The sequence below is a fragment of the Gordionus sp. m RMFG-2023 genome, chromosome 2 (assembly GCF_954871325.1).
Source record: "Gordionus sp. m RMFG-2023 chromosome 2, tfGorSpeb1-WG-v2, whole genome shotgun sequence".
Classification (NCBI taxonomy): domain Eukaryota; kingdom Metazoa; phylum Nematomorpha; class Gordioida; order Chordodea; family Parachordodidae; genus Gordionus; species Gordionus sp. m RMFG-2023.
This window is the reverse complement of record NC_088776.1, coordinates 59599283-59619927: the sequence shown is the minus strand read 5'-3', so window position 1 is coordinate 59619927 and position 20645 is coordinate 59599283. Positions and strand designations below refer to the sequence as shown.

Genomic DNA, 20645 nt, shown 5'->3' with positions numbered 1-20645 from the left:
TGACTAAATTTTTATCGTTTTAGGATCGGGACGTGATTGATCCGTACCCTCTCCAAGTTAAAAGAGATCAAACTCTTGATGCAGAAGATCTAAATCTATCAAGATTTCAATGAAAGACGAGATGTAGCAAAAACCGGACCAATTTTTTCTTTGAATGACTGAAGACGGGGTTTAGCGTTTATTCATTACTAGCGTCAGTTAAATCACCTGTCCTTAGTCTTATTTAAAACGACTCGAGCCAAACTTTCAAACCAACCCACAACTTAGAGATTGAGCCAAAAATTTTGGGATATTTGAGTTTTTTACACGAACCTGGCTTTTTTACATATACATTTTAATTTTATTCCCAAAAATATATATTTTTTATTTTCTACAGAGGGAAATTTTAAGTTCGTATTTTTTTTGGACGATTGAATTTAAATCAAAGAACTTATTTTACGCTTCGCAATACATTTGAATGACACAAATCAAACTAAAAATTTTTTTCTTTATGTAAAAAAAAATAAATCCAATAATTTAAAAAATAGAAATATTTTTGTTTATATGAATGTTTAAAAATTTATGGCGAATTGAAATAAAATGAATAATAATATAGATTTTTTTTGATTAAATAAAAAAAAAAATGGGAGTTTGTTGATTTTGAGGCACCGGACAAAGAAGATCTTTCGAGATCAAAACGTTAGGTCTTGCCCTTTGAAATTTTATTTTTAGGACCAGGTCCGGCTGCCCAGCCCGGATTTTTCATTTTAGCGGTCCGGTTTTCCAAAATCCTATATTTTTTGGTGTATCCCGGACCCCGCCTTCAGGAGTCTCACTAGCCGCTCAAATTAAAGAGTGGGCGGGCGGGCGATATCGAGCGTTCAAGCGAATTTAATTTGCGCCATAATTATAATGTTACGTTTTTTTTCTGTTATACAAAAAATAAAAATTAAAACTTTTATAATTTTTTTTTATTAATAAATCGATAAAATCTTTACGGGAATAATAAAAAAAATTTTTTTTTTTAACACTTCGCACTGATGTCTTGTCTTTGGTTAATCTTATTTTATTTAAAAAAAATTTATATCTAATATTTTTTGTATTTTTTTTTTCATCCATCCACACGCCTTAAAATTACTATATAAAACCACGAATTAATTTTTTAAATATTTTTTTTTAATATCTATTAATCATTCTTCATAGCGTGCGGGAAACAGAGGAAGAATAAATCGAAAAATGGAATTTTTTTTTTAGATAAAATACGAGAGAAGAATTGAGAAAAAAAGGAAGAGAAAGGCAAGGAATGACTTGAGTTTAATTATATTTATTTAAAATAAACGTTAAAGGCCATCGTTTATTTATTTATTTTAATTAGAGGTTTTGTCGGTAATATTTCGTGAAAAAATCGGGCCCTTTGCCGGGTTCGGTCCATACTTTCCATCCAATAGAATGAGAGGTACACTATTTTTTTTGTAATAAATAGGAGCTAAGAAAAACAAGAGGAAGTTTTCAAATAACTGGTATATTTTTTTTTTGAAAAAACAAAACGGTACACAAGTTAGGAAAGTTTTGGACATAACCGAAAAAAAAAATTATTTATAAACCGCCGTATTTTTATCGGCTGAGTTTGCTGATTTCCTATTTTAGATAGGCCTGTTTGGCTATATATTTGTAAATGGTTTCTATTTTAAAATACGAGAGGCGAGGAAACATTTATTATGATATTTCCAACTGGTTATTATTGATATAATTCGAATTTATTCAAAAAAATTTGACTCGACCCGGCCCGAATTCGTGAATTTTTTTCGGAGTTGCAAAAAAATATCTTCTAAATTTTTTGGCCTGGCCCGGAATTTTAATACAGTTTTAAATGTGAAATTTAAAATATGAGCGGTAAATAAATATTAAACGCTTCGGGCAAAAATATAAATGGTAAAATGATGAATAAATAACAAATTAAAAATAATTATTACTATAATTTTTAATTGTTTATTTTTAAAATAAAGCCCCGAGAATATTATAATTATTTTTTTGGGTATATAAGTTGTAACATTTAGAAAACAAATATTATTACTATAAAAGATTTAGATTAAATTAAAAAAACAAATCATCTAAAATAAAATCATGAACTGCTTCTCTTCTCCTTCTCCTCTCCTTCTTCTCCTTCCCATTTTCCTTCTCCTTCTTCTCCTCTCCTTCTTCTACTTCCCATTCTCCTTCTTCTCCTCTCCTTCTTCTCCTTCTCCTTCTCCTTCTCCTTCTCCTTCTCCTTCTCCTTCTCCTTCTCCTTCTCCTTCTCCTTCTCCTTCTCCTTCTCCTTCTCCTTCTCCTTCTCCTTCTCCTTCTCCTTCTCCTTCTCCTTCTCCTTCTCCTTCTCCTTCTCCTTCTCCTTCTCCTTCTCCTTCTCCTTCTCCTTCTCCTTCTCCTTCTCCTTCTCCTTCTCCTTCTCCTTCTCCTTCTCCTTCTCCTTCTCCTTCTCCTTCTCCTTCTCCTTCTCCTTCTCCTTCTCCTTCTCCTTCTCCTTCTCCTTCTCCTTCTCCTTCTCCTTCTCCTTCTCCTTCTCCTTCTCCTTCTCCTTCTCCTTCTTCTCCTTCTCCTTCTCCATCTCCATCTCCTCCTTCTTCTCATTCTCCTCCTCCTCTTCCTCCTCCTCCTCCTCCTCCTCCTCCTCCTCCTCCTCCTCCTCCTCCTCCTCCTCCTCCTCCTCCTCCTCCTCCTCCTCCTCCTCCTCCTCCTCCTCTTCATCCTCCTCCTCCTCCTCCTCCTCCTCCTCCTCCTCCTCCTGACAGATGCCCCAAATTTTTCGGTTATTTTCTTGACCGAACCTGGCGTTGAGTAGATGAGCAAAAACGTATAAATTAACGCACTATTATGTCGTTATTCCAGTAATTCCATGTCAACATTTTTTGGTTCATCATTTCTATCCCTCACAAAATTTGAGTAATTTTATGTCAAATCGACGAGAAAATGGTGGATATTTTTGGCCCAAACCATTCCGGCTAAAAAAATTTGTACGAAATTGTTAAATAATTAAGAACGGAGGAAACGAAATTTGAACTCGCTAGCTTATAATAATATTGGTCAAAAAGGGTTAAAGGGTGAAAAAAAACGCCATTTTTTTAAAAAATGATTGGCTATTAAAAACGAAAATAAATTTGAATATCAAATTTGGTTGTATAATGAATGAATGTAAATGCTCCTCCTATTTACTAACTGATTGCCCTAATGTTTCCTTTCAATAACGTTCGCGCCAAAACTAATATTTACATAAAAATTAACGCAAAAATAATATAGCTCAGATGTAATAAGTAAAAGATGACGTTATATTTTAAAATTGTTGCGCCAGGTTTTTTTGTATTGTTTTCTACGTGACTATGTTCTTGCTCTTGCGAGTTTATTAAGATTAGTTTTTTTGGGGGGTTTCAGAAGTCTAGCACTCCATTTGCCTGGGTATTTCGCTTGCGCATTTTAATAGGATTTTTGTAAAATTGGACCCAACATCTTTCTAATTGGTTAATAGATGAAAAACGCGTAAATTCTGTAAATGTTATTTAGCATCTCCCTTAATCAGGGCTGTGACTTGTATTTGTATCCAAAATTCGTTTAGGGTTTTTGCTATCTTAGATACTTTCCCTCTATTGGCGAGCATAAATTGCTTTTGTTCCTCGATATAATTTCTTTTTACTTTTAAACCCGGTTGCCGGGTCGGTTTTCAAATTATTTGGTTTCGGTTAATATTTTTGTTCAAACCGGCTACGTAATAGACGGGTGAATCTCTTAACAAAAGATTTAGGCGTATAAAAAATTATCAGTTAACGCGAATTCACGGCTAAGTGTGAATTCAGGGTAATATACAGACAGAAATTTTTTTTTTTAGTATGCGAAATAATAAGTTGCATCCAATAAACAAAACCAGTTTTATTTTAAAACCTTAAAAAAAAATATAACTTTTAAGGTAACTTCAAAGTAACTTCAATGATAATAAAGTATCGAAAATGTCGCTAATGTATTTTTACCACCTTTTTATTTTATTTTTCTATTTAAAACGAAAAGAGGATTAACGTGCTTTTTAGATAACGTTTTGAAATTAAATTAAATTTTTTTTAATGTTTTGTTTTCGGACACAAGTATATAAAATAATAATATATATTATATTATTAATAAGATTAACTGAATTTTTAAGTAACTAAAACAAAGCAAATTGTATACGAATTTTATGGGCAAAAATTTTATAACGTTTTTTTAAAAAAATTAAAATATGAATATTTTAATCCCGATACAAGTGATTTGTGATTTAATAATTTTTTTTTTGGAGTAATCGATATTCCTATAAGAATCAAATGATATTATTTTATTCTAATACCCCGTCCCTTAGCTCATCGAAATTCGTTTACAAATTTTCTAGCTAAATTTTAGCAATTAAATGTAATTCATAAATTAGAGTTGTCCAACGATACAATTAAAAATTAGTAACTAATTGGTGTTTTAAATAACATTTAACAGTAACCCACAAATTCGGTCAGAATGAATCGTAGCTAATTTCATTGAGCCATAAGGACAGGGTAGAACCCCCCCCTACCCCCCCAGCTCCATTCTCCCAATCACATCAGGAATGGTCTTAAACACTGATCATCTTTGAAGAAGAAGAAGAAAAAATTGTTTTGTCCAAAAACGATGCCTTTTTTAAAAACAAATTTTTTTTACAAGTTTAAACGTTGCTACTCAAAGATTAGAGGATTATTAATCAAAAGGATAAAAATTGTAATTATTAAAATATTAATATTTTATAAAATAAAAATCACGTTTTTATGACGTATTTTTTTTTATTTGGACCAATCAAGTTTTTGCGAACCAAAATCAATGTTTCTAGCTTTTTTTGTAAATATTGTGATATATTTTTATGTACAACACATGGAACTGCTATTAGATCACCCTTTGGACCCTATTGATTTGATCAAAATATAGAAACGGCGCCATCTGGTGGATTTTTATAATATGTTAATATTATATTTAAGAAATAATTTTTATTTTTTTCCACCTATAGGATGATTCTTAAATTAAATATAACTATAAATATGAAAAAAAAAATTATCTATTAAATTTTAAAATAGAATTTGAAGAAACTCATAGCAACAATTAATGTTGTTAAACGGCTAACTCAATATTTTAGCCAGAGATTTCGCTGATTGATGAGAAGAGAAGAGAAGAGAAGGACCTTTGTGTGCCATCTATGAACATTATCTTCAACCTTGCATAATATAATTCTGGATAAAATATTGGGTTAGTCGTTTTTAAAAATCGGCTAACTTAAAAATGGCTAACTTAAAAACGGCTAACCCAATATTTTAGCCAAAAAATATTACGCAAAGTCGGGGCTCATATTTTGCAGAAAAGTTTGAAAAATCTACTAACCAAATCGCGAGGGTTGCATTATATTTGATTGGCTAAAATATTGGGTTAGCCATTTTTAAAAATGGCGCCATTTAACAGTACCAGTTTTCTTTAAAAATGTTGCGTTTCAAAATCTATTTTTTTATTAAAAAAAACAAAAAATTCGTAAAGTTTCAAAATTTCTTGAAAAAAATAATTTCATATTTCTGACACAAACTAAAAATAAATGTGGTGTGGAGTAATATCAGAGACCTGCAGAGGTACCATTTGCCAGGCCCGGCCCGGCCCGGATTTAAAAATTTAAAACCCGGCCCGGCCCGGATATTTTTTAAAAAAAATTTTTTACGGCCCGACCCGCCCGTATTTAAAAATTTAAGGCGCGGAATTTTTTAAAATTATATTCGACCTGGTATATACAAAAATTCACCTATGAGGTATTTTACCATAAAAGAAGATAATTGTATTATAATAATATTGTAAAAAAGAAAATGAAAAATGTTGGATTAAAAACTTTCATGACTAATGTTGGATTAAAAACTTTCATGACTCAAGGTAAATATAATAAATGCAATAAATATTTGACAGTTTGCAAAGTAAAAAACCAGCATGATTGACGAAACCCTATACTCAAGATATTAAAAATCACAAATTATCATGAAGAAAGAGAAGCATATCTACCTTTTCAGGTTGAAGATTACTTCTTCTTTCTTCAAGAATTCTCCCAGTAGTGGAAAAATTCCGCTCAGAGCTTGCACTTAAAGCAGGAATTGCCAATTTTGCTAAAATTGGAAATTCGCTTTGATGAGCCGCCCACCACTCTAACAAATTATCCACCTTAAATGTTTTATCTATTATTTATGTAATTATAATATTCATCATCGGGTATTGACATATTACCAGAATTACCATCACCCCATTTGTCATAAAACGATTCAGTTTGTTTAACAACAGTCGTAATTTGACTGGTCGATGGTATTTCATTTACTTCCTAAGCCTCTTGTAATTTAATATAATCTTTTATATAGTTTTCCGTCATTTTGCGATCTGTCCCTGACTACATACGTAATTGCTTGAATTTGGGACAGAGAAAAAGAGAAATAAAATGATACTTGTGTAAAACAAATTTTTCAATTAAGAAATGCTTTATATTAAGTAAAATCAATTTTATTTCTCCTTTTTCGCTTTGAAAGGTATTACAAACTTTAAGAAGTGATATTCCTTTATTTAATTGTTTTGGTAAAATATATTCTAAAAATTTAGATATGAATTATAAAAAAATATATTAATAATACTTGAATATTGGGGCTTATTTAAGATATTCCTTTTATTTGATTGTTTTGGTAAAATATGTTGTAAAAATTTAGATATGAATTATAAAAAAATATATTAATACTTTGAATAAATTTGCAGGAAATTAATAATTAGATCGATCTGTGGGTGTTAGGTAGTGTTAACCATCACCCAATATTATATTAATCATAACTATAATATAATATAATCTTATAACCATTAACTCATAATGTAAAAATTTTTATAAAAAATATTAAGGCCCGGCCCGGGTTTAACAATCTTAGGCCCGGCCGGGTATATTAAAAAAATTTTTTTAGGCCCGGCCCGGATATGTTTAAAAAAAATTTTTTAGGCCCGGCCCGGGTATATTTAAAAATTTTAAAATACGCGGGCCGGGCTTAGGGTCGGGCCTGCAGGTCTCTGAGTAATATAAAGAAAAGAATCTTTCTAATATGAAATAACGGTCGGCTACAAATTTTCTCATTTTGAGCCGAATTTTTAAAATGGCGAACTCGATATTTTAGCCAGAAAAATAGTGCCCAAGTCTAGAGATTTTTATAATATATGTCTAGACCTTTGTTCCTTCTATGAGCAAAATCTTAAGACCTGCGTAATATTTTTCCGGATGAAACGAGACACTTAAATTTTAAGTTTTTGTTTTTAATAAAAAACCTGTTTCTTATTATAATTTAGGATGAAGCCCTGTTTTTTTTTCGAGGTCTTATGATTACCAATTCCTTCTACCCTACCCTCCCCCACTCCCGTTAAATAAAATAATATATTTTTTCAAACAAATGATATTTAATATAGAAAAAACAATAATAATCAAAATAAATTGCACAACAAAAAAGAAAGAAAGAAAAGAAAAAAATTGAAATGGAATTATATTTTTTTTATCACGAATTTCCTTTTCCTTATAAAGCAAAGATATGATGAAGAGTCTGAAAATTTTTAAAATAAATATATTTATAATAAATAAAAATTGATTCCAATCATGAAAAAATGAAAAATGCGTTTTGTTTCATATTTTTATATTTTTTTCTTTGATAAAAAAAAATATTTAACCATTTTGCCGGAAATGAAAGATAAATTCCTTAGCAAATTTCGATATTTTTTTTCTTTCTGAAATCCATTATTCGATTTTTAATTAAATTTTACCAATCGATGATTTAATTTTATAAACGATTTACGAAACTATTGATTGGATAAAAATGTAATCATATTTTTTTTTAATGTTGAAAAAATTTTTAAAGGCTGCAGCAAGCGTGGTTATTTCTTCGAAATAAAGCACGCCAAGTATTATATTTTATTTTATTTGAAATAGAAAAAATTTCAATTTTTTTTTTATTTACATTTTATGAGTTTTTCCTTGAAAAAAAAAATTACAAAAATCATTATAAAATTTATAATAAATTTTTCTAAAAATTATAAAAATGGCTTTCATATTTTAAATTTTATTTAAATTTTTTACACGAATGAATGGATGAATACGTTTTAACATTTTGAGTGAAATACTTTTTATTAAAAGATTGATCGTCTCGAACGGAATCGCGAATTTTAACGATGCTTCCGTATGCGATGCGAAAATTTCATGCTTGTTTTACGGCTCGTTCCCGATTCGCACAATCGCGCCGTTTTTTTTTAATTGGTAAGGGAAACCAACAACTTTTAGGGAAAAATATTATATAGTGGAAAAAACCAAAGCCTTTGCTCAACCCGGGTGAAAAAGTTTGAAATGGTGGTTCTGCCCGTGAGTCCTAAAGAATGTCTTTCCGTTTCGACCTATCCAACTATGTATAATATAGTATCACTGATTTCATTCTCATTTAAACGTTTATCAATTCAAATCAACTGGTGGGCAGGCCATTTTTTTTCTTCAGAAATCTTCTCCCACAACTTTCTGTTCTAAATGGAAATACTTTAACTAAATTGATTGGCATTTTTTTTTTATAAAACCTTTCTTGACAGCTCTACTCTATTCGGTTATTGTGTGTGTGTGTGTGTGTTGTATTATGAAAAATATTAATATAATGAAATGAAAAATAACTTTAACATAACATCTTAATTAAAACTATTTCGAAAATGTTATATATTTATTATTATACTTTAATATTATATATATTTTTTTAGACAATACAGGGTTGAAATTATTATTTTGCTTATTTTTTTTTGTGCGTTTGTTTAGAATTGGAATATAAGTGGGAAGAAGAAAAAAAATTGATATTAGGTGAAGGACATTATGTCACATTTACACATATTAAACTTTTAATAGTATATAATATATATTTTTTATTAGCATTTTTTTAATATATTTTTTTTTTTTTAGAAATTTTTACTAATATTTTTGGTAAAATATATATCTTTATATATAATGATAATATAAATAATTACCTCCTTCTTTACTATCTTTTTAACAATTTACACCCTTTTTTTTTAAAAAAAAAATGAAAAAATACAAATATTATAAAACGATGAATATAATCTAAAGATATTTTATCGTACATTATTATTGAACGTGAACGAGATTATTGGAGAGAAGATATAAATTGCTTAAAATTTTTTTTTGTCGCTGGCAAAGAATCTGATTTAATTTCTTCACCGGTTTTGACCCGGTTTATAAAATATTTCTATAGATCCGGTGTACCCGGCCTATTTTAGTACCGGGCTTCTTTTATAAGCTATTTAGAAAAGATCTGGGCTCGATCCGATAGAGGATCATCGAGATACATTTCTAGCTAATTAGTGACAGGCTTCTCTGTCAGAGCACATTACGCCGGCCTCAATGTAAACTATCATATCTATCAATCTTTTTTGCAATTTATTAGGAGTATAGTTTGTGTAATCCGCTAATTGGGTTCATTCTACAGGAGCGCGCGGAGGGTAATCGGCTATGTATTAACGCGCGATTAAAAAGTATAAAAGGTTGACCTATCTTTTTTAAACCCCGAAGCTATTGTGATAGGCCTAAAAACTCTGTTTTTTTTCTTCGGCCTATTAAAAAATAGGAGAGATAGCCGTCAACTATAATTGACGCATGTCTATCCTATACTGAAGGCTCATACCTTAATAGGCGATAGAAAAGTGTTTCATGAATATTTTAATTATCATGGATGGCCGCGATCTTTTTATAACTAATGAATACGGCAAAAAAAGCAATTACAACAATTATACCCTTTTTTTTTGTCTCCTCCAAACAATTTCCAAAATGTTGGACATACCAGGTCTCCCAATGCCACTCAAAATCGTGCTTAGCAATCTCGAGTTGATTTTCATAAACCAATAAAGATCCGTATTATCTTCCCAAAGCCAACCCTATTTTGTATAAAACTAATGAGATACTTACAAGTGGTTGACGGACAGACATTAGGTGACGTGAGAATAGGCGAGGAATAAAAACGAAAACATTTCTATCGATAAAAGCAAAAGGATTGTAAAGCCTGGAAAGCCTATTTTCTAAAAAACAGCGAAATTAACATTTTCTACCAGAAATGTTATTACCCATGCCTTGAAATTTCGCCAGAAGGCCAACCCTTTTACCGTCATTTGGTAGAATCTCGCGAGTCGGGCAATTAACCCTTTTTTTAGAAAAATTATAACGGGCCTAACCGCGCGGCCCTCCCGCGAATTAAGATTTCAGCCAAAATAATTTTATGTAACCCTTGAGATTTTGTTTATAGATATCCAAACCTCTCTACCATCTCTGAAATCTAGGCTTGCGGCATAATGCTTAGTTTTGACTAAAATCTTGAGCCGACATTTTTTTTTAGAAAGGACCATTTAACAATACTATACTAGTTACTAGGGCTGTGCCGATATTTAATATCGGATTGGATCTGCACCGATATTTAGCAGTTTCGAAAAATATCGGATTGGGCTGATATTTTAAAAAAATCCGATATCCGAATCGGATCCAGTTTTAAAAATATCGGATTATTTTAAATGTATGTCTCGAAATTAATACAATTTTAAATTATGTTTTATTTTCATCGTTTTTATTCTCCTATAGGTCCACACTATATATAATATTTTTTTTTATAGTGGAAAATTAAAACTCTCGTTAAAGGTGGTTAGAAGTGATGTAGATATAATTTCTTTTAGTTGGAAAAAGGATTGCAAGAAAAAGATGATTTTTAACGCCTCAAAACAAATACAACTTACATTTTATTCTCTTCTCCTTCATATAAAAAAAAAATACTTTAAATATAAATAAATTAATAAATTTTTTTTTTATATAATAAAGAATCTTGGGAAATCTTGTTTTAAAATTCTTGTGTAGTGTTGTTAAAAAGCCCGTTTAAGATTATAACCAAAATAATATTATGTAAGCCTAAAAATTTCGCGCACCTGTTAGACTCCTTGGTCCGTGTTTCAAGACGGGGCGGAAAAGCGTCGAACTATAAACATCGCGGACCTAACCAATTAAAAGGAAATTATGTTAGGCTCTAAAGGAAGGGGATGCCAGAAAAATAATTTAATGGTAGAAATGCTTGGAAATATACTTGCCAAATCTCGATGCTCACGTGATATTATTTTCGCTATGATCTTAATCGGGCCGTTTTGAAGAATCGGCCCAAATCCGGCTTTTTAAACGGCAAAGCTCTGCTTTAAGATTCTTAAGGCAGAGTTGCCAATATTTTTTTGTCAATGTAAAGATGACCTGGTTATAAATGTGCATAACTCGGAATTGGCACAAGATGGGCAGTGAAATTTTTTGATACATATTAGCCCATCTTGGGAATATTAATAAAATTTTAAAATAAGTTAGCAAACAACAGTCATCATCTGCAAGAGCCTAGTTTTTCCTATCCTATCTTGGATTCTAGAGCTTGTTTTATAACAAGTTATAAATGAAATAATATCGATATTGGAAAATGATTGGGCGGGAGGGGGGGATCCGCAATGCTGGCATCCCCTCCCTTTGGGAGGTTTATTGTGGCAGATTTTATGCTCAAAATTTGAGATTTTGATAAACCTATTTTGGTCTTTAGATTTAGTTCGAGTTTGTGATGACCCACAAGAAGGTTAGTATATAGATACATAAATAATTAGCCGCAAATCTGACGCTTATTTTTGATATATATACGCGTTTATAATTAGGAGGCCATTTTAATATCGCCAAAAAATATTAGTACGGCATCAGAACCCCGGGTTTAAAATCCATATCTGAACTAAGGGTCTGTGCTCAAAGCAGGCCTGAGCACCCTATCGGGTCGTGAATTTTACGACCAAGCAAATTAACAACACTACTAGTACAGCCCTACTAAAAAGCATAAATATCACCTTTTTTTTGGTTATTATTTAATTTATGTCGCGAATCGCGATATATTTTTAAAAATTTTTTTCTACCAATTATAAAACAAAAAAATATATATATTGACAAAATTTATTCTAATTTTTATTATTTTTTTGGTTTAAAATAAATTGTAAAGCTGAAAAATAAATCTGCGTTATATTAGCATTATATATATATATATATATATATGTATATTTGTGCTACTCAAAGAAAGAAAGATTAATGGCTATCGTTATCCTCTTTTTTGTTTGTTTGTTTGATAAGTAATTTATAAATCGATTAGAATTAATTTTAATATTATTGCCAACGATTAGATCTAAATCTCTTTCATCCGGCCAAACTCCCGGCATCTCTGAATGGAGTGCCGCACACAATTATATTTTCAGCTTACATTTTTTTTGGAAGAGCTATTAACTTAAAATGATAGTGTAGATAAATTAAATATTAAACAGATAACGAGTTTGTTAACTAGTTGTAGAGAAAATGTATCTTTAAGCAGTTACATTCAAGTGTTTTATATGTAACTTTTTTTAAAAAAAGTGACTATTTATTTCGAAAATATGAATAACTCAAATTCACTTATTTTTTTGAAAAATATAGCAAGTAAACTAGAACCAGTTACTTTTTAACGATACAACTTGTAACTGTAACGATAAGTAAACACTATCAGCCAGTAATCGCTATCTCACCCTCTGCGTCATTGGCTTAGGTTCTTAGAGATCGGAGGGTCCAGGGACCAGAAATCTTGTGCCAGATATATATACTTTGGCAAAAATTTCCGTCGTCCAGTTCGAGACAGTCCGGACCTCCCTCCCCCCGGAGAAGTTAACCCCTGTCGGGTAGGGGAAGGATAGAGATGGGAATTTTTAAGATTGATACCACGCTTTTATAAAAAATGCACCACCGATCGTATTAAATGCCATTATTTGTAATATATATAAATGTTACACGATTATATTTGTCGAGGGCGATAAACTCGTTAAAATAAATTCTCTCCCTTTTCTGTTGTATCGGTCGGGATATAATGATATATATATTTATAATAAATGATATGATAGATATGTAATTTTTTTTTTCTCTTTCTAGTTATAAATTTTTTATGCTTCGCGAAAAAAAAAAATAATCAATAATAATATAATATACAAAAAAATTTCGTTTTCGGACGATGGGATGGATGGATGAAGTTAAAGCGAAAATATAAAAGAGAAGTATTTGGACAAATTTTTTTTTCTTTCTAATGCCAAAAAAAAGATGAAACCACATGCCCCCTCCTCCCCTCCCCCCTCTCTTATATGCCATTTGCCTGTCGCATAAATTAATTATTTATGAGACTTTCTTTTTTTTTTGATTATATAATTTATTTATTTAAATTAAAGGGGTTTTTTTCCTTATTTTATTAATGTTAATTATTATATGGGGGGGGGGGTCTCATTTTTTTAGCGCCCTCTATAAAAAAATCTGTTAATCCTTGAGACACCAATTAATCTTCTCCACTCCCTACGAGGTTAGGTTATTTTTTGCCGATAAAGCCCAATCAGCTGAAACAAAAAAAATCGGGTTTAGCTGTGTTTGGGATCCGCTAAAAATGCGGCTCAAAATACAACGATTGTTGGTTGCGGCAATTACTAGTCAAATATTATCTTCTACGCAATGACATATAATAATACCTAGACTGACGATGCATTCATTAAAAAAATGTGTACATCAATGAAAACAGCTGGGAACACCATTTTGATTACCCATATCATTATTAAAAATTTTTAAACGAGAGGCCAATTTATTCCTGTCTGACTTAAACTTTATTAACATCGAGATAATAAGGAAGCAAGTTATCAATTTTATAGTAGTTTTATACATAAGAATAATTACTATATGGGTTACCAAAATGGCGGGTCCTGCTGATTTGCTTTCAACGACGCTTAAAAATGCATTATTATGAATGCACCCCCCTTCTACAGCTGTTTTATTTTCAGCACCCGACCACCTATTCCTTCGGTGAAAAGTGAGGGAGGGAGAAAAAGTTATCTCGAAAACAAGATATTATTAAATTATATTCAAAATTTACATAAATACTATTATTTGCTATTTATAATCACGTTAAAAAAAAATTAGTACTATAAGACAGCCCCTTAAGTCATTCATTTTATATCTCATCAATGTAATCTATTTTTATTTGAATTCAATATTGAAATTTTAGATGTTTTTATGCAAAAAAAAAGGTGTGCGTATGGGTTAAATATTAAAATGTATGAATAATGGTACCGGGTATTTAAGTGAGTCATTTAAAATTTGTAATATTTACTACATCACTTATAAGAAGAAAAAAACTCGTTATTCTATGTACGGAATCCGGAAAAGATGGCTCGTCTAATTAATAATGTTCTTTTTTAAAGGTAAATCCCGCGAAAATTACTTTTAGAAAAGTGGCACTGTTTTTGTTTCCATGATTTTTTAAAATTACCAAACACGTCAGAAACTTCATGAAAAAAATTGATGTTTTCTTATATCGTTTGTGGCCCAGTCGGTGAGTGCGTTGATCACGAATCCTATGGAACTGGGTTCGAATCCATTTTCTGAAGCCAAAGGGGGGGGGGGGTGATATAGAGTAGATTGAACTAAACTCCATGATTCCGTTAATATTCATTAGAAAATTAGTGAGTGATATTACATTTCGACACGATTTGGTCGTTGTTTAGCGGATGATTAAACATGCAAATTTCACTAGCTAAGAGTTAAATCAAATTAAATATTATTTTTGAAGCTAAATTTTGTTGTCGTCTTCGATAAAAAAATGTATTGGTTCTCGCGGAAAGGAAATTACTGTATCCCGGATTTGGGACACATTCTTCGTGATCCTAGACCCAAAGATATTTGACTTATTACAACTTTTTAGGGTGAATTGTTTAGATGGTAAATCAACATGGCCACCGGCCGATTTGTATAAATGACCGAATCATCATAGGGTATTATTATAATGTCATTGATTAGAGAGTACGCTCAGCTGACGATGTATCGTTTATTCCAATTTTACGAAGCCTGCAAAAATCCCTTTAAAAAATTTTGCTGCCCAAGCCTCACTCGACCGAACCTCTAAAAGTGGCCGGCTCGAACTCTTGCTGATATTTAAAAAAAAATATATATAATTGATTAGTACACAATTTCTATTTTTTAAAAAAATATCCATTACTTATTTTTTTATATTGTTTTTGACGGTGCCATCTTACTCAATAATAAAGTTAATTCTTTTGCCACAAACATATGACTTGACAGAGGAGGGAATCTAATCTCGTTACTATTTTTTTAGACACCCGCGCAAGGGAATATTGTTAAAATTTTTATTTTTTTTTAAAAAAATGGGATTCTCTTTACATCATTCTACAAAGTTTATATGCCAAAATAATTCGAGCCAGTTTTTAACCGAACCGATTTGGTATTCGTTACGATACCGATCCCGGATTTTTCAAATAGTTTTCGAATAACATACGGGGTAAAACGCGTTCTTATTACGCAGTCGGGGACGATGGCGTGTGAACCTTTTTCATTTATTATATTATACCCCCTCTTTAAATTGATTTATTTTAGTACATCGATCTTTACAAAAAAATAATAAATAACCCATATAACTTATAAATAAATTCAATTGATAATCTTTCAATATATAATCATCGATGAAAATTAGTATGCCGTACATATACATATAACAATAAGGATATTTTTTAAATATTTTCCTATTTTCTGGGTGGGAATATATATATATAAACGTGGACTTAGCAATAAAAGACACTAAATCCAAAATTTCGTTTTAAAAATAACCCCCCCCCCGCACCTCCCCATTCATGTTTTCGTTTGGAATATAAATGAACGTATTAACTCGATAATCCTCTTAAATAATAAAATATAATTTTATATATATATTTTTGTGACACCAGATAATGGTTACAAAATTTTTAATTTTTTAAAATAAAATTAATATAATATTACAAAAATGGTTATTTTTAATGGGGAAGGGAAGGCAGAATTATTATTATTTTTTTAATTAAAAAATTTATCTTCCCTTGTTTTCTGTTGCTTTTTAGCTTTAATCCTCGCAAAAATTATTATTGGTCAAATATTCTTTATTCGTTTTTATTTATGGCAATTTTTTTTTCGTGTAATTTATTACCCGAGGCTGAGGTTCGCGCGAAATCTCCCAACGACTCGCAAAATGAATAACGTAACCCGCTCAACGCTTATGATAACGGCCTTGTTTTTTATTTGTTGTTTTTTATTTTTAATAAAAATACGGATGTTTTGTAATTTAAAGATATTTTGCGAAAATTTTTTTTTACGCGTTTCAAAAAAAAACCTCTAGCTTTTCTCAAAACCTATTTTTTTTTAAAAAATAAAATATTTTACTGTCTCTTATGTTAATAAAATTACGATTTTTTTGTGTAATTTATTACCCGAGGCTAAAGTCTGCGTGAAATCTCCCAACGACTCGCAAAATGAAAACCGTACCCCGCCCAACGCTTATGATAACAGCCTTGTTTTTTTAGTGTTTTTTTAAGTTATTTAATTGTTTTTTATTTTTTAAAAATAATCTTTTACGTATGTTTTAAAATGAAAACCGTACCCCGCCCAACGCTTATGATAACAGCCTTGTTTTTTTAGTGTTTTTTTTAAGTTATTTAATTGTTTTTTATTTTTTAAAAATAATCTTTTACGTATGTTTTGTAATTTATAGACATTTTGCGTTAATTTTTTTTACGCGTTTCACAAAACCTCTAAGCTTTTCAAAATCGAATTTTTTTTTAAAAAAAAATAATATATTGCTGTCCTTTTTTTTTACGTTATATTATTATTATTTTTAACTTAGAAATGCAAATTTGTGACATATCTATTTTTCGCGCGATAATTTTTATAAAAAATCTTAATTGGGCTGTTTGGACTGGGTCAATTCGGATCAGGCCCTGATGATCTCTAGTAAGATCTATATATGATTATTTAATTTTAAAAAAAATGCTTCGGAAGTTAAATGTATTGGATAAATTAACATGGATTTGATTATATAATCATTTTTTTGATCGGGGTCAATATTTACCTTTTTTTGGACGGGCTTAGAAATTTGAAAAATTTATATCCGATTTAAATAAAAAAAAATTTTTGTTTAATAAGAAGAAAATTTAAGCATACTTGCATAAAAAATATTTTCTTAAAATTTTTCGATTTTTTTTAAACATAGTAGCTCAATGTCTTTAAAAAAAACCGAATTATGTTAAAAAGTATCTAATAATATAATTTATTCGTTACATTTTTGTAGAAGGGGAGGGGGGATGGCTAGATTTCAAGAGTATTCCTAAAAAATATATTACTGGGGTGCAAATGTTTAAACAAAAATGAATAGAATCAAAAATGCACATAAAAAATATATTACTTGGGTGAAAATGTTTAAACAAAAATGATTAGAACCAAAAATACACATAAAAATAAATATTATAAAAAAAATACAATAAAACAAATATTTAATGATTTTTTTTGTGTTTTTTTTCCACTCCCATCATCCCTAAATTCGCGACGAGAATTTGAAGAGTCATACCAGTGGTACGACCAGTGAGAAACGGAAATTAATCAAAGTGTTTCATGTTTTATCCACCCATGCCTTATAAGAGTTCGAGATTTTTAGCAGTTTAAGCCAATTTTTAACCGGCTAAAAAAAATGGGCTAAACCGAGTTTATTTTAGCCCGAAAATTATCGCTTTGGTCTTGGGTTTTTCTCTCTCTCAAAAATATAGCCCCCAAATATGAAAGAAATCGATATTTAATTAAAACACCTCACTGTCTAACGGATTTTCTCCGAAACACGCCATGTAGATTGAGCCGAATTTAACTGACATTTAACCGTTACCCAACTATAACATACTAGCAATTTAGATCGAAATATCAGATCGGTTATCGGATCGGTAAAAAATTTGTGGATCGGCACAAAAACATCAAAGTCAAAAATAAATACAAAACACCCCCCCCCCCCCATAATAATGCCATCTATAAAATAAATTATAATTCATCGAATTTAATTTTACGTTTTGTCTCTGCTATTTTTTTAACCCGATTCGGACCGGCTTAAATATTTATATCCGGCCCGAAATTTCTTTTTTTATTAATAATAATTGTAATCTTTCTCTCTTTTTTTCTATTCCTTTTATTTTAGTGAAAAAGGTATAGTATATTTTTTTTTCAAAAAGGTCTGAACTCGCTCCTCCGCCCGGTTCTTTCGGGTGCGAGGTCGGGTTTTCGCGTATTCGCCCCTTTAGATTTGTGTTTTTTTTAAAAAAATATATATATACATTTATAACGTTTCCTTTCGAAGCGAATTATAATAATTACGCATGCGCGTTACGCTCATTTAATCTTCTCTTGAAATAGTTTTAAAAACCAAAAAGTTAATGGCCAAAACACTCTTTATTATGCCTTTCCTCGTCGTCATTTAAAGCGGGGGGGGGGGGAAACTTTATCCGAAATACATTAAATATTTAATACACTCACTCAGCCAAATTACATTAGACGAAAAAGGAAAGAAAATTGTTTTTTTTTCTCTTTATTTTACATTTCGTAACTTTCTTCGATATTATTACATAATTATTCTCGAGGGAGTTCATTTTTAAATAACTTTTTATTAGTTTTAATTTGTATTTTGGCTTTAAAAAAAAAGATTAAATTTGTAAACTTATGCCTTTATTATAAGAATAGAGTTTTATTTTATTTGTCTTGAGGTTTATCATTATGTTTAGGTCGCATTTTTTATTTTTATTCGATAAAGTTTCGAAAGTTTGTGAATCGAAATTTTTGATATTTTGGACGCGGCCTTATAGAAAGAAATGCTTTTCTTGGTAAGAGAAAAAGGTTTGTGTTATTTGCTATTTTTATAGAAAGCCTCCGTAGGGTTATTCGCGATTTAACGATCCCCCCATATAAAATAATCGGAACCTCTCGGGACGGGTCTATTTTTCAATTATATTTTCAGTGCGATCTTTTTGAACTCGGTCCCGTCGTGTTCTCAGCATAGTAGGGAAAATCAACGGTTTGGACTTAACCGATTTTCGTAAAATGGTATTCTTTCCGAGCCATATTCGTATGTTCTTCTGTCTGCCATATTTGTTTCTTCCCGGTCCAGATCCGGGCTTTGTAATTGGTTATCATGATTCTGGAATCTAAGTTTCCTAGCGTTATAGGTGAGTTATCTAAATTCAATCGTAGGGTGAAGGTATTTTTATACCGAATATTTTTCCTCTAAATTTTGAAATTTTATTTTAAAAAATTTGTAACTTGCGAAAAGCTCGTAAAATTTAGCAAAATATACTTAATACGAATATTAAGTGTAAACCTAGAGATTTGACCTCTGACTCCAAACTATATTTTTTTTAGAAATTAATTAGGTGGTCCGACAAGGTTTTAAGTCATCCTTCAAAAAATAATAATAATTGGACTCGGTGGCAGGTGTCTATGCACCGATCTTTCCGTGTCAAATGAGCAAGCGAGATATCGACTACTCTTTTCAATTCCGATAAAAATTTGTACATACACGTTCTGGTGTTGCTAAATGGTTCGATATAGCCCATTTAAAAAAAACGGCTCCAAAATTTACATTGCCTAATCTTCAAGATTTCGCTAATAGATGTCTAAACCTTTCTGACAGACATCTATGAGTAAAATTTTCAGGCTTGCGCATGTATTAATTTTTTTTGATTAAAATCTGTTAGTCAACTTTTTAAAAAAACCGGTTAGATTAAGCTGTTTAACAACATTTTTCTAGTTAGATTCATAATTTTAGCTCAATATTTGAGTTTTTTTTTTAAAAAAAATTAACATTTTTTTGTCATTTTTCACTGGCAAATAAATAGCTTGCTTGAAAATTAATTCAATTTGATTATAGTAAAATTTTTATATTTTGCTATACGTGGTCATCTTATCTCTAGTTGAAAGTTTTTTTAAAAAAATTTTTTTTTATCTTACATCTTATTTTTCTTAAAATTTCTTCAATAATTTAGCGTGTGGCTGCTTGATTTAATCGTAATGTATTATTTAAAAGTGACGTTTGAAAAAATCTTATAGATGGCGCTGTACATTAGTGTTTCGATGAATTTAAATACTAAAATATGCATACTGATGAAAATAAATCTTGTACAGCGCCATCTATATGTTTTTAATATTTGTGATTTGAGAAAAATTAAACGGACGCGATAATTTTTTTTTTTAAAAAAAAAATTCAAATTTTAATTTTCAGCTGGACATAAGATGACCACGAATAACAAGAATATTCATTTTCCATTATAAAATCACATCATTGCTAAACGAGCTAAAAACATCCCTTTTTACTTTAATTTTGGAACATACAAGACATGCCTATTTTTTATCGAAATTGAGCATTGATTTTGACATGAAATTGACTTCTACATTTCAAAATCGAACCCTATATATATATATAGAATTTAACCACATTTTAAAACGATTTATTGGCCCGTAATATTGGGAATCTTTATCTCACATCCTAAAATTCGCGTTATTTGTAAAGATTTATTTATTGCGAAAACGAAACCCCAAAAAAAATTAATTTATTATATTTAAAAAATAAAAATATTTCCATAATTATTATGATTTTATTTTATTTTTTTTTAAAAAAAAAACTTTAATAAATTACCAGAATTATTAAGATCAA

General features: G+C 30.2%; 2 protein-coding genes across 5 annotated transcripts in view; one reads left to right on the top strand and one right to left on the bottom strand.

Moving 5' to 3' along the window:
* Window positions 1–20645, top strand: part of LOC135923247 (uncharacterized) — a 47166-nt gene that overhangs the window by 2524 nt on the left and 23997 nt on the right. The window lies entirely within an intron of this gene.
* LOC135925425 (cilia- and flagella-associated protein 251-like) lies at window positions 2102–19082 on the bottom strand. Its single transcript, XM_065460731.1, has 2 exons — window positions 19024–19082; window positions 2102–2804 (listed from the first exon to the last, which is right to left on the bottom strand). The coding sequence occupies exons 1-2, from the start codon at window positions 19080–19082 to the stop codon at window positions 2102–2104; spliced, it is 762 nt and encodes a 253-aa protein (XP_065316803.1).